The sequence below is a fragment of the Monodon monoceros genome, unplaced genomic scaffold (genome assembly GCF_005190385.1).
Source record: "Monodon monoceros isolate NGI ecotype Baffin Bay Population unplaced genomic scaffold, NGI_Narwhal_1 Super_Scaffold_2, whole genome shotgun sequence".
Taxonomy (NCBI): Eukaryota; Metazoa; Chordata; class Mammalia; order Artiodactyla; family Monodontidae; genus Monodon; species Monodon monoceros.
This window is the reverse complement of record NW_021703776.1, coordinates 68862241-68875825: the sequence shown is the minus strand read 5'-3', so window position 1 is coordinate 68875825 and position 13585 is coordinate 68862241. Positions and strand designations below refer to the sequence as shown.

The 13585-nt window shown below is 35.3% G+C and overlaps 1 protein-coding gene across 1 annotated transcript in view; it reads left to right on the top strand.

The window, feature by feature from the left end:
- Positions 1-7706, top strand: part of TMEM168 (transmembrane protein 168) — a 51179-nt gene extending 43473 nt beyond the window's left edge. Inside the window, exon 5 of the mRNA XM_029234358.1 lies at positions 5704-7706. Within this exon, the coding sequence (XP_029090191.1) occupies positions 5704-6251 (548 nt within the window). The 3' untranslated portion in view covers positions 6252-7706. The remainder of the gene's footprint in view (positions 1-5703) is intronic.
- The last annotated feature ends 5879 nt before the right edge of the window (positions 7707-13585 follow it).

The following is a 13585-nucleotide window of genomic DNA, read 5'->3' as shown; positions in this document are numbered from 1 at the left end:
AAGAGTGGTGAGAGTGGGCAACCTTGTCTTGTTCCTGATCTTAGTGGCAATGCTTTCAGTTTTTGTTGGAAGATTTTTAATCACAGTTTCAATTTCATTACTTGTGATTGGTCTGTTCATATCTTCTATTTCTTCAAGGTTCAGTCTTGGAAGCTTATACCTTTCTAAGAATTTGTCCATTTCTTCCAGGTTGTCCATTTTATTGGCATAGTGTTGCTAGCAGTAGTCTCTTACGATGCTTTGTATTTTTGCGGTGTTTGTTGTCACTTCTCCTTTTTCGTTTCTAATTTTATTGATTTGAGTCTTCTCCCTCTTTTCTTGATGGCTAATGGCTTATCAATTTTGTTTATCTTCTCCAAGAAGCAGCTTTTAGTTTTATTGATCTTTGCTATTGTTTTCTTTGTTTCTATTTCATTTATTTCTGCTCTGATCTTTATGATTGCTTTCCTTCTGCTAACTTTGGGTTTTGTTCTTCTTTCTCTAGTTCCTTTAGCTGTAAGGTTAGATTGTTTGAGATTTTTCTTGTTTCTTGAGGTAGGCTTGTATAGCTATAAACTTCCCTCTTAGAACTGTTTTTGCTCCATCCGAAAGGTTTTGGATCATCGTGTTGTCATTGTCATTTGTCTCTAGGTATTTTTTAATTTCCTCTTTGATTTCTTCAGTGATCTCTTGGTTATTTAGTAACACATTGTTTAGCCACCATATGTTCGTGTTTTTTTCCCCTGTAATTCATTGCTAATCTCATAGTCTTGTGGTCAGAAAAGAAGCTTGATATGATTTCAGTTTTCTTAAATTTACTGAGGTTTGATTTGTGACCCAAGATGTGATCTATCCTGGGGAATGTTCTGTGCGCACTTGAGAAGAAAGTGTAATCTGTTTTGGGATGGAATGTCCATAAATATCAATTAAATCTATCTGGTCTATTGTGTCATTTAAAGCTTGTTTCCTTATTAATTTTCTGTTTGGATGATCTGTCCATTGGTGTAAGTGAGGTGTTAAAATCCCCCACTCCTCTTTTATAGCCGTTAGCAGTTGCCTTATGTATTGAGGTGCTCCTATGTTGGGTGCATAAATATTTACAGTTGTTATATCTTCTTCTTGGATTGATCCCTTGATCATTGTGTAGTGTCCTTCCTTGTCTCTTGTAACAATCTTTATTTTAAAGTCAATTTTATCTGATATGAGAATTGCTACTGCAGCTTTCTTTTGATTTCTATTTGCATGGACTACCTTTTTCCATCCTGTCACTTTCAGTCTGTATGTGTCCCTAAGGCTGAAGTGGGTCTCTTGTAGACAGCATATATGTGGGTCTTGTTTGTGTAGCCATTCATCCAGTCTGTGTCTTTTGGTTGGAGCATCTAATCCATTTACATTTAAGATAATTATTGATATGTATGTTCCTATTACCATTTTCTTAATTTTGGGGGGTTTGTTTTTGTAGGTCTTTTCCTTCTCTTGTATTTCCTGCCTAGAGAAGTTCCTTTAGCCTTTGTTGTAGAGCTGGTTTGGTGGTGCTGAATTCTCTTAGCATTTGCTTGTCTGTAAAGCCTTTAATTTATCCATTGAATCTGAATGAGATCCTTGCTGGGTAATCTTGGTTGTAGGTTCTTCCCTTTCATCGCTTTAAGTATATCATGCTGCTCCCTTCTGGCTTGTAGGGTTTCTGCTGAGAAATCAGCTGTTAACCTTATGGGAGTTCCCTTGTATGTTATTTCTCATTTTTCCCTTGCTGCTTTCAATAATTTTTCTTTGTCTTTAATTTTTGCCAGTTTGATTACTGTGTGTCTTGGCATGTTTCTCCTTGGGTTTATCCTGTATGGGACTCTCTGCGCTTCCTGGACTTGGGTGGCTATTTCCTTTCCCAGGTTAGGGAAGTTTTTGACCATAATCTCTTCAGATATTTTCTCGGGTCCTTTCTCTCTCTCCTTCTGGGACCCCTATAATGCAAATGTTGTTGCATTTAATGTTGCCTCAGAGGTCTCTTAGGCTTTCATTTCTTTTCATTCTTTTTTCTTTATTCTGTTCCGCAGCAGTGAATTTCACCATTCTGTCTTCCGGGTCACATATCCATTCTTCTGCCTCAGTTATTCTGCTATTGATTCCTTCTAGTGTAGTTTTCATTTCAGTTATTATATTGTTCATCTCTGCTTGTTTGTTCTTTAATTCTTCTAGGTCTTTGTTAAACATTTCTTGCATCTTCTTGATCTTTGCCTCCATTCTTTTTCCGAGGTCCTGGATCATCTTTACTGTCATTATTCTGAATTCTTTTTCTGGAAGGTTGCCTATCTCCACTTCATTTAGTTGTTTTTCTGGGGTTTTATCTTGTTCCTTCATCTGGTACATAGCCCTCTGCCTTTTCATCTTGTCATTCTGTGAATGTGGTTTTTGTTCCACAGGCTGCAGAATTGTAGTTCTTCTTGCTTCTCAGTTTACTGATATTTATATTATCTTTTTCATTTCTTAGGAAATGTAATAGATACCAAGATAAATAGCACAAGTGTTCTTAAATTTTCATTCACTATGAATAAGGAATAATTTATGAACACAAACTCTAAAGTAGGGTAATATTTTAGGCAAATGTCTAGCAGTTACATTCTGCAGTGTTATCTTTATAATATTTTTTTAAGTATGTCAATAAGTTAACCATTATAGAATTCTTCTATTAGGCCAGAAGATCTGTTCATGTATGTGTAGAGTCTTTGTTGTAAAAATAGGAAAAAAAATGGAGAAAGCATAGCTTGACAGGCCTTCCCTTTCCCATGAAGGCTAGGTTTTTGTCCCATAATAATTCAGCAACTGTATACTCCCCCACGGCCTGAGGCACCTGGCTCAGTGGATGAGTCCTCTTTTCAGTCAGTTCCTGGCCTTGGCCTGCCTGAAACAACCCTCAAAGGTTGATTCTATCTCAGAAGTAGTATTGAACACCCCTGCTCTGAAGAAAATGCTTTAATTCATTCCAAGCCAAGTGACAAAGAACTCTAAGCACTGAGCTTTATCAATAGGTATTTTTCTAAAAACATCTAAATAGGAAACATCACAACTCAATTTTACTTCAGCAAGTTAAGAGTAGGTCCAAAAATCACTGTGAGAAAGAGAATCTGTATGTGCCCTTTATCCCATACCTTTACTGTTAGTACTTCTTAGAATATGTAGTCTTCTTACATTTATGGGGCTCCATAGTGTAGAACCTGATATTTTTGCCTGTTTGAGGGTAAAAAACAATTATGGTAATGACAAGAGAGACAGAAATACATTAAAAAATGTAGATAATCTATAAAGCATTTTATCACAGGTAGACAAAGTCTTTAAAAAGCAGTCTCAGTTACTTGAACTGTTGGCTTGAATTAGATTACTTGAATCAGATGGCTGTTATCTGAGATAAATGTAAATATTTTGCATCTGGGCCAAAAGCCAAATGCAACATAGAAACTGTTCATAGGAGAAAGCAGAGCAAAACAAAACAAGAGAAGAGAAATAGTATAAAGGGCTTTAATACTGCTTTAAATTTCTTGCTGATATCTAAAGAGTGTGTTTATAAGAGAATTAGTATAGAGTGTGCTGAAGAATATTTATTGAAATAGTTGTAGAAGGCAAGTTAGAACAATGATGTTTTGTGGCAGATGGAATTTGTATAACTCCTCTTGTAATCTGTGTTGTCCTGTCATCTCCAGAGAAGTTTAATAAAACTGGCCATAAAGAAAAGTGAGCTTGATCATATTTAAAAAGATATCTCCTGGGGCTTCCCTGGTGGCGCAGTGGTTGAGAGTCCGCCTGCCAATGCAGGCGACACGGGTTCGTGCCCCGGTCCGGGAAGATCCCACATGCCACAAAGCGGCTAGGCCCGTGAGCCATGGCCACTGAGCCTGTGCGTCCGGAGCCTGTGTTCCGCAACGGGAGAGGCCACAACAGTGAGAGGCCCGTGTACCACAAAAAAAAAAAAAAATCTCATGGAGGTCTTTGTGAAGCAATATGTTAGTAATATGTGAAAAATAGTGTCTCTGAGATGATTGATAGGTATGAGTGTAAGAGCAGTTCATGAAACAAATTTTTCATTGTCACAGTCTAAGATACAGCAGGCTGATGAATATAAGAATATTAATTATTCATAAAGAATGTCATATACGCTGACTTTATAGGTCATATTATTAATAGAATCCAAATTCTAAAGGATTCTCTATCTCTTCAGTATTGTCATTTTGATAGTTTAGCAAGGAGCATGGTTGCTCTTGTTAAAAATACATATTCTGAAGTTAGGTTGTTGGAACTTGTATTAGTAAATTGTAGCATGTTAGAACTTTTTTCTAATTATAAAAGTAACATATATTCAACATAAAAATTTTGGATCACATAAAGAAGTATAACAAACACCACCTGAAATCCAAATACCCGGAAATAACTACTGCTGTTATTTTTGTAGATACACTTCTGTGTCATGCTTTTTCTAATATCATAGATATTTTTGTCATTAAAATATATTTATAAATATTTATTATAAACCTCTTCTCATAAGGTTATACCATAATTTATATCCGTTCCCCCAGTAGTTTCAGATTTTACACTATCTTAGATAGCAGTGGGAAGATGAGCTTTATATGTAATATTTTGTCTGCATTTCTGCCCTTTCCTTAGGGTAAATTCCTAGAATTGGAATGACTGGATTAGAATACCATTTGAGACAGAGCCAGGACTAGGGTGAGGTGAGCATGGCAGTTGCTTGGGACACAGAATTTAAGAGGGTGCTAAAAATTAAATGATGAAGATAACACTTTAATGCAATATATTTAAAAATCAAAAGTTAATGCAAAAAAAAACCCATCCATAATGAACCACATGTAAATACTAGCTGTAAGATATATTTTTAAGTCAGAAATATATTTACTTTAGACCTTTCTGGTATATGTTTTTTTAATCCTTTATTGTTGTTCAGGTATAAAACTGATTTAAAAATAAACCCATTCCAAATTCATTCTTGTTACTGGTAGGAAGGGTGTTTTTCATCTCGTAGGTAACTACATATGAGGAGATAAGTTAATTTATTAGAAGTGTAGAATGGAGTGAGCCAACATTTTCTGTAAGGACCAGATATTTTTGGCTTGGTAGGCCATAAAGTCCCTGTTGCAACTACTTAGCTCTACCATTGTAGTATAAAAACAGCCATAGACAGAATATAAATAAATGAATGTTATTTATAGAAATATGAAATATAAATTTCATATAATTTTTACATGTCACAAACTTCTCTTTAAAAAAATTTTTTTTACCATTTAAAAATGTAAAATCAGTTCTTAGCTCTCAGGCTATGCAAAACAAGCGGCAGGCTGGATTTGACCACGAGCCATAATTTGCTGCCCCGATGTAGAATATTTGCTTTGCTGTATAATTTTAATTTTTTTCACTAAATTGAACTTTATAAAATAATTTTCTTATTTTATCATAGCATACCCCTTTAATGTGAATAACAGGATGATTGGGGTGTTGGGGGTGTTTTGGTTTTTTTTTTTGGTTTGATTTTTTTACCTGAAGCTGAAAGTCTGTTTTTTGTTTTTAAAAATTCTTCTGAAAGAGATACTTTGAAAAAAGGGCTCCCTCTTTTTTTTTCTTACATATTTTAAGAACTTAAAGAAAATACACTTAAGACAAAAGAGTATTCTTAGTAAGACACTTCAGAAATTCTTGCTCTACTGAACTTTCTGTTGTTCACAGGTGGAGACATACTACGCCTTGACACACTTTTAGAATGGTGGCGAGAAAAGAATGGTTCCTTCTGTTCCCGACTTATTATCATATTAGACAGTGAGAATTCAACCCCCTGGGTGAAAGAAGTGAGAAAAATCAATGACCAGTATATTGCAGTGCAAGGAGCAGAGATGACAAAAACAATAGATATTGAAGAAGCTGACCCACCGCAGCTGGGTGACTTTACAAAAGACTGGGTAGAATATAACTGCAACTCCACTAATAACATCTGCTGGACTGAAAAGGGACGCACAGTGAAAGCAGTGTATGGCGTGTCAAAACGGTGGAGTGACTACACTCTGCATTTGCCAACGGGAAGCGATGTGGCCAAGCACTGGATGTTGTACTTTCCTCGTATTACATATCCACTAGTGCATTTGGCAAATTGGTTGTGTGGTCTGAACCTTTTTTGGATCTGCAAAACTTGTTTTAGGTGCTTGAAAAGATTAAAAATGAGTTGGTTTCTTCCTACCGTGCTGGACACAGGACAAGGCTTCAAACTTGTCAAATCTTAATTTGGAACCCAAAGTGGAATATTGTTGAGAGTTCATTCTACCAGTTATCACTAACTTGCCATTTTTTGCATATTGTATTTTTATTTGTAAAAAATATCTTGTTACTTCTGTAGCTGCTCTCATTTTGTCTTTTCTCCAGTAATTATGGTATATGTAAGGTGTTGGGAATAAGCATTATTTTATACTAAAAATATGTAGGGAGTCACAAATGTTGACTTTGTAAATGCATAAGAGATGTTAAAAATAATAACAATGCACTTTGAGGAATGTTTGCATATGCCTCTGATTAGAAAGAAGACACTCTGCTCTGCAGTGGCCAATGAAGAATTACTAATGCCTTATTTTCTAGGCATAGATTAAAGAATGTAAACCAGACAATTTGTTTACTATTGTAAGAAAACTACCAATTTGCTTACAGAAGATTAGTTTTTGTGAACAGTAGGTTTGAGTTCAAGGCCATTTGAAGAATTACAAGCTCTCTCTTAGACAAGGGAAAAGGAAGAAGTCTGCTTAAAATGAATGCAAAATTTGCTTGTAGTCCATCATGTTTCGTTACTTGGCTATGACCTGTTATCGGTATCACAGAGAAGCCCAAATCACTGTTTAGGTCAAGACATTCTTCATATAGGTAACTGTAAGAAGCTAGAGCCTACAAATTGCTCCTTCATGCACTGTTAGGGGCCTATGAAAGCACTGGCAGTTTTAAGGGTCTTTCTCAGGGTAACAATGTTTTCTTAATGAACAATGTTTCCAGCTACAAATTCCTTCCAAATAAATTGTCTTCCCTTTCAAAAAGTAATCTTAAGAAATTTAGCCATTTGTCATTGATTTAGGCTATTTTCAGTACTGAGAAATGATTTTGATCTCTATAGAGTTAATGCTCTGTCATGAAAACTATTTTTCAGATCCCCATTAGTGGTAACACCTTTTTCTACTGAAGGTCAAAGGATTGGAAACAGGTCATTTTTCTTCATGTATACATGTAATGTATTATGTAAAAAAGTATTCATATTGGCAATTTTACTTAAGCATAATGGTGTGGTTGTAATTTTTAAAACTTAATTCAGTGTTTTCTCGGATTAAAGCAGGCATGGATCAGGGTATCTCCTAAGAGGTAATTTACCTCCTATTCCCTTCCAATAATCCTTACATTCTAAGTTTTCATCTCTGAGAAATAACAAGAAGGGAATAGAATTAAATTGGGGGATAATCTAATCTTTGTTGTTTAAATGGTGTGACGTCTCACCATTAAAGCCATTTTTTCCAGCCTCAGAGAGAGTAAATAATGCCTCTACCATCTTCTACCTGGTGACTTGAAGTTTTAGTTAGGAAGAAGTCACTTAGCGTCAGGGAACTTGTATACCACTATCTATGCAGCGTTGTTATATATAGTCTGATTATTTCTGCGTTTTGAGTATGATTTTCCTAATGTTCTGAATAAAATTTTGTCAAAAATTAATTTTTCACATAATGTGCAAATAACAGTTATTGAATGTTTTAGTGTATTAAGAGAGAGAGTCATAAAAAATGTCCAAGTATTAGAGTTCATGGTTAGTAGCAGGTTGATTTAAAATTTTCCAATATTTGGTTACATATTTATATAAACATCATCCAAATGAAATAGTATATAGTGTTTCATTACTATTCAAAAATAGTGTAGCAGACAAGCCAAGTGTTAAAATTATGAGCTTACAGCTAAAAAACACAGTTTAATTAATGTTAAGTAAAATCTTGTTTTAAATTCTGAGCCAGTATTAAGCCAACTAGCTTTAACTAAAGTGTATCTCTTTACTCTGAGAAAGCCAAACATAAAAGTATATCCTGCATTCTTTATAAAGTGATACTAAGATTTTACTAAAAATCACATTCAAAAGGTAGCAGACATTTTTACAGCCACAAAGCTAATATTTTGATAAATATTTTCTATAAAGTACAACCAAAAAAGGTCTGGGCTAAAAATGTGACTTGAGCCTATTTATTAAGTTTGATGAATTCTCCTACCCAAACAAATAAGACACTATAAATGACTCTTAGGAGATGGCATCCTAAATTAAAGGTGCCTATTTAAAAACATTCAAGTATGATAAATGATAGTATGGAGAAGGAATATTACAGGAAGGCTAAATTGATTGGTTATTTTTACCTAAAGATTAAAAAACAGACCTGACAATGAGACTAATTTTCTTATGGCTTCCATTTTATATATCATGTTTAGGAAGGAGTTACTTGAAGTGATAGAATTTATGTTAGGGCAAAATTTTACCATTCCACTAAAAAGAGATAACATGGAGATGTTTTTCAACATAATGTTGACTTAATTTATTTCCTTATATGATACCTTGCTAAAAACCATAAAAGACTCCCCTCTAAAAAATCTTTTTTAAATGTATACACTGTTATGTGATAAGGAGTCAAGTTCTTTTTCTCATAATTTCTCAGTTATGCTATTATTTCATTCAAAAGTTTAATTTGCTCTGACTAAACTCTTTTGGGATATTTGGATTTATCTTTGCATAGCTTTCTATCTCACTCTTCTTAATAAATATGAAATTCTATAGACAAGACCTTTTTCAGAAAACCATTTTTATGAACACTGTTTTCATAAATTACATACTTTTTAAAAGTTACATTGCTAATTCAAATGCATTTATATTTAGTGCATTAGTAGGTAGAATTTTTTTGGAGTAAAATCTTCACTAAAGTCTATTTGTAACTGTACATTTTGTTTGTAAATTTTGGCTTGAATATATTTGCTGTTTTGGATACTGCATTTTTTATAGGTATCCTTTCACATTTAGAGCATAGTCTCTTTCAAAATAATGTTCTACATTACCTTTCCACAGGTGATGTGATAGTTAATATTATGTATGCCAAAAGAAAATGGCTTAATTTTAAGCATGTGATTAAGTATATTTGATAGTAAGTGCTCAAAGGAGTTAGATCTGTCAGTACTTTTGAACATCTCCTCTGTTGGGAAGTAACTAGACTGTCATCTCTTTTCAGGCAGAGGCTTGCACATCTTGGTATTTCTGGTACACAATTACCCAGAAGAGTGCCTTGCCTATAATCCTTATTATTTAAAAAATATTTTTGACTGAGTGAATGAATTTAGACTCCTAATGAGAAATTGGAATAACTTGATTGTAAATTATTACATTTTCTTGACAGTTTTACCTTAAGTGGATATTATTTCAAGATCCTCATTAAATTAATAATTACCAAAGACAGTTACAGAATCAGTGAAAGGAAAACTAATATCACATTTGTAGTTAAAGAGCCATAGGATCAAGATTAGGGAAGGAAAAACTTTGTTTGAATGAAAACATAGCTGATATCAATCATCAAAAAGTGGCTTTTTGTGGGTTGAGTCCCTTTTCCTCATGTCTCCAATATGATTAAGGTTGAATCTTTCATTGATTTCCCATTAGAAACATATAGACAGGTTGGAGATTTATCACAAATGGAAATTATTGAAAGTCTGACAGATGAGCAAAGAAAGAATTTGGCTGTGCCTGTCACTGACAACTAGACTGTAAAATCAGAAAAAAAAGTGGGCCTGTGAACATAAGCAGGTTCAGGACAAGTTAGGGAAACTAAAATTATATCAGCTTTGGAGTATCCTCACTAGTTGCAACACATAGGTGTACAGTATGATACAATGAAATTTAAGCAACAATTGTTCCGAGCAACTATTTTGTTGATAAAGTAATTTACATTTATGTTTTTTAGGAAATATTACTTAGACCAAAGATAATTCAAAATTGAAATCTGTAGGCTAATCACTAAGCTTTCTTTAATATTAATATGTAAAAACCCTTTTGATTGATTTAAAAATCAAATTGGCCAATCATCTTGTGTGATGACCTCACAGTATTTTTTTTTTTAAGTATGAACTTAAAATAAGTAGAGTAAGTAGACAAGTTTAGTAAAATTCTGTTGTTACTGTTTGGTCTGGACCTAAAAACCTTGATCTATCTTAAATCAGTGTGGCAGGGTCAGTGAGAAACATGGCATATCTCCCTAGATCAGCAATATTTACTCCATGTGAAGTAAAAATATTTTTATATTAAAACATACCAATGTACTGAGCAATATTTGCATTAATTTTTAGTGTAAATCACAAGACTTCAAAGCAATTTTAATATTGCACTAGGTCCTTTGTTCTCCTTACTGCAGAACACTGAAGATTCTTTGGACACAATTTTGGATGTTAATGATACTCTCTATTAAAAAGAAAAAAAAATCCTTTATCTTATGTCCTGGAAACACAAATAGCACGATGAATTTTCGCTAAAAAAATAATTTAAAAAAATAATAATAATTTTGTTTGAATATATATGGAACTTCAGGTGTGTACTGTTTTAATGCAGTTTTATAATAGATATTTCTAGGTTCTTTGGAGTCCTTATACATACTGATTTCTTGTTCTACACAACTAGGTATTGGTAAGGAAAGTGGGGTGAGGATTTTGATTTGTAATCTACATCCCCATGCATTCATACCCATTCTCACCTATTTCTCTGCTATCTAATTAGAAGAGATACTACTCTTTCCAAAACCTAACCTTTGGATTCCTTTCCTCCTTTCTACATAAAACTAATTCATCAATAACAATAAAAATGACAATGGCTATCATCTGTTGAATGTTTTTTATGTTCTAGGCACTGTGCTAACCACTTCTGTATACATGATTTCATTAAACCCTCACAACCACCTTTTGTGATGGATGTACTTTTATTTTATGAATGAGGAAACTGAAGCAATGAACTTAAGTAACTTTCCCCACATGACACATCTATGGATAAGAAGTTGGGTCTCAAACTCAGCTCTAAGCCAGATTTTATGTTGTGGGGACTCCCACATACCAAGAAAAGGAAGGTTTTACTCGGGTATATATACCTACATGCTCTTTAGAGAACTGTTTGCGTATTTTATCAAGGGGGTAGACACCTGGCTATAAGCATGTAAGCATAGGGAAGAGGGGCAATTGGTCAATATAAAGACCTCCAATTATTGTACTAATATCAGCCCCACTTCTCAGCTCCTTCCTTAATTTTCTAGCAGTTTCTGATGCTAGAGCCTTTCTGGGGTTGTACTGGACTGCTCAGACACACCTCCCCAGAAGCATATTCTGGGAGGCTGCTAGGCTAGTGCTTGCTTTTCTCTGCCACCCAGTTCATACTCTTTTATCCATTTTGTCTTTGGATGTGTGCTGAAATCTCTGGTCTGATAATAGATACCCCATTCCCTACATCTTGATGGTATAGTCACCTGTTTATTCCTTTAAACTGGAGGAGAAGATATAGAGGCATGTGTTCACTATCTTGAACTCAAAGCCAAAGTAAGTTTCATTTTAAAAAAACAAATGGTGAGGGCTTCCCTGGTGGCGCAGTGGTTGAGAGTCCGTCTGCCGATGCAGGGGACACGGGTTCGTGCCCCGGTCCGGGAAGATCCCACATGCCACGGAGCGGCTGGGCCCGTGAGCCATGGCCGCTGAGCCTGCGCGTCCGGAGCCTGTGCTCCACAACGGGAGAGGCCACAACAGTGAGAGGCCCACGTACCGCAAAAAAAAAAAAAAAAAAAAAAAAAGGTGAAATTGACTTTTACTTCTGGTTAGTATATAAAATACAAAAGAACTTTGATCCAGCGGAAACATAAGAAAAATTCCAGGTTAAAATAAACATACTCTTTATTGGAGCTGCTGCAGAATAGTACATACAAGCAAATCTAGGTGAAATAAATCCCAGAGAGCAATAATTTCTTCATAAATAAGCAGAGACTGCAGCAGCTTCTATACCTGGGGCAAATGCCTGCCTTGAGTGCTAGTATGTTAGAATCGGAGCTGCCATGGACTGGGAGATTTTGCAGGAAAGAGGAAACCAGGCAAACTTTTGACAGCATTATGGGCTGGTGAGATGGGTCTGCAAGGGCAGTAAGCACTTGACCCAACAATTCTGCCCCCTTTCCCTGGAATTTTGCCAAGAAAGTGGCAGTGGAGGAGAGCCTCATAAGCGAAGAGAATTCATGCAGCTTTGCACATCACACTTAATTGCCAGGGTTGGAATCAAATATGAATCTGAACAATGTAAAACAGACTTATTCCAGTTCAAACACTAAAAAGATCAAATCACTCAGTATCTTGGCAGATGAGGCATGGGAAGTTAGGGACTGGGCTAACTGAAGGTGAACTGAATCTGATTAAAGCTTCTGCCCAGTTCTGGCTCAGGTAAACCTGTGGGAGATTCGGAAGGGTAAGTCCCTCGCCTAAACCACCTAGAATGAAAAGCATGCCATTTCTGAACAGACACAAATTACACTTTTCATTGTTCTTATATGCATAATACAGAATACTTTTTTTAATTATAAGACATGAAGAGGGGAGGAATTGGACCCATTATCAAGAGTGAGCAGTCAAAAGATAGACTTGTAGATTACTAGCACACAAGAATTTTCAAACCAAATGGATATTCTAGGACTAATAAATATGTCAGAAAACTTTAAATCACAGGATGGTACTTGGGGGTGAGGGTTAGTCCCTAGCATAGGGTGTCAGAGTGTGGCAGGAACCACAAAGCGGAGCTATCTGGCATAGACTAAGGAGGACATCCACACCAGGGACAAGGGAAAGATGATAATGGGAGATTGGTTACATAAGCACGGATTTATCAAACATGAAAATATATTTAAGATGATGGGAGCAGATTCTTCTGTTGAAGAAGGGAATTGCAAATATGGAAATGGAGAGAGCTAGAATATCACTAAGGTGTTGGAGTCGAAGAGACAGTATTAGATATAGAAATTAATAAGATGTAAATATGTGTAAGGATATGTGTTTATGTTTTTATACACGTAATCCCTAGCTTTGTTTACTAAGAAGGTCTGAGATTACCAGTGCCCCCATAGCAATGAACACACCTAGATCCCAGATCATGGCTTCTGCATATTATTCTCCACTGAAAGGATCCAGGGCTCTTTGGAGAAATAACCGATTACTTCTAATGAGCCTGGAATATGTTAGTTCCAGAGAGCTGGGACAATTTGAGCATTAGGAAACTAAGTACCCTTACTAAGTGCCCATACACACATATATGTATATCTATATGTGTATATGTATACATATATACATATGCATAAATACTTCATGACTTTAATGAACAGGACAGTAATGTTAAAACAAAGAGGCAGAGGAGGAACCAAGATGGAGGAGTAGAAGGACGTGCTCTCACTCCCTCTTGCGAGAGCACCAGAATCACAACTAGCTACTGGGCAATTGTCAACAGGAAGACACTGGAACTCACCAAAAAAGATACCGCACATTCAAAGACAAAGGAGAA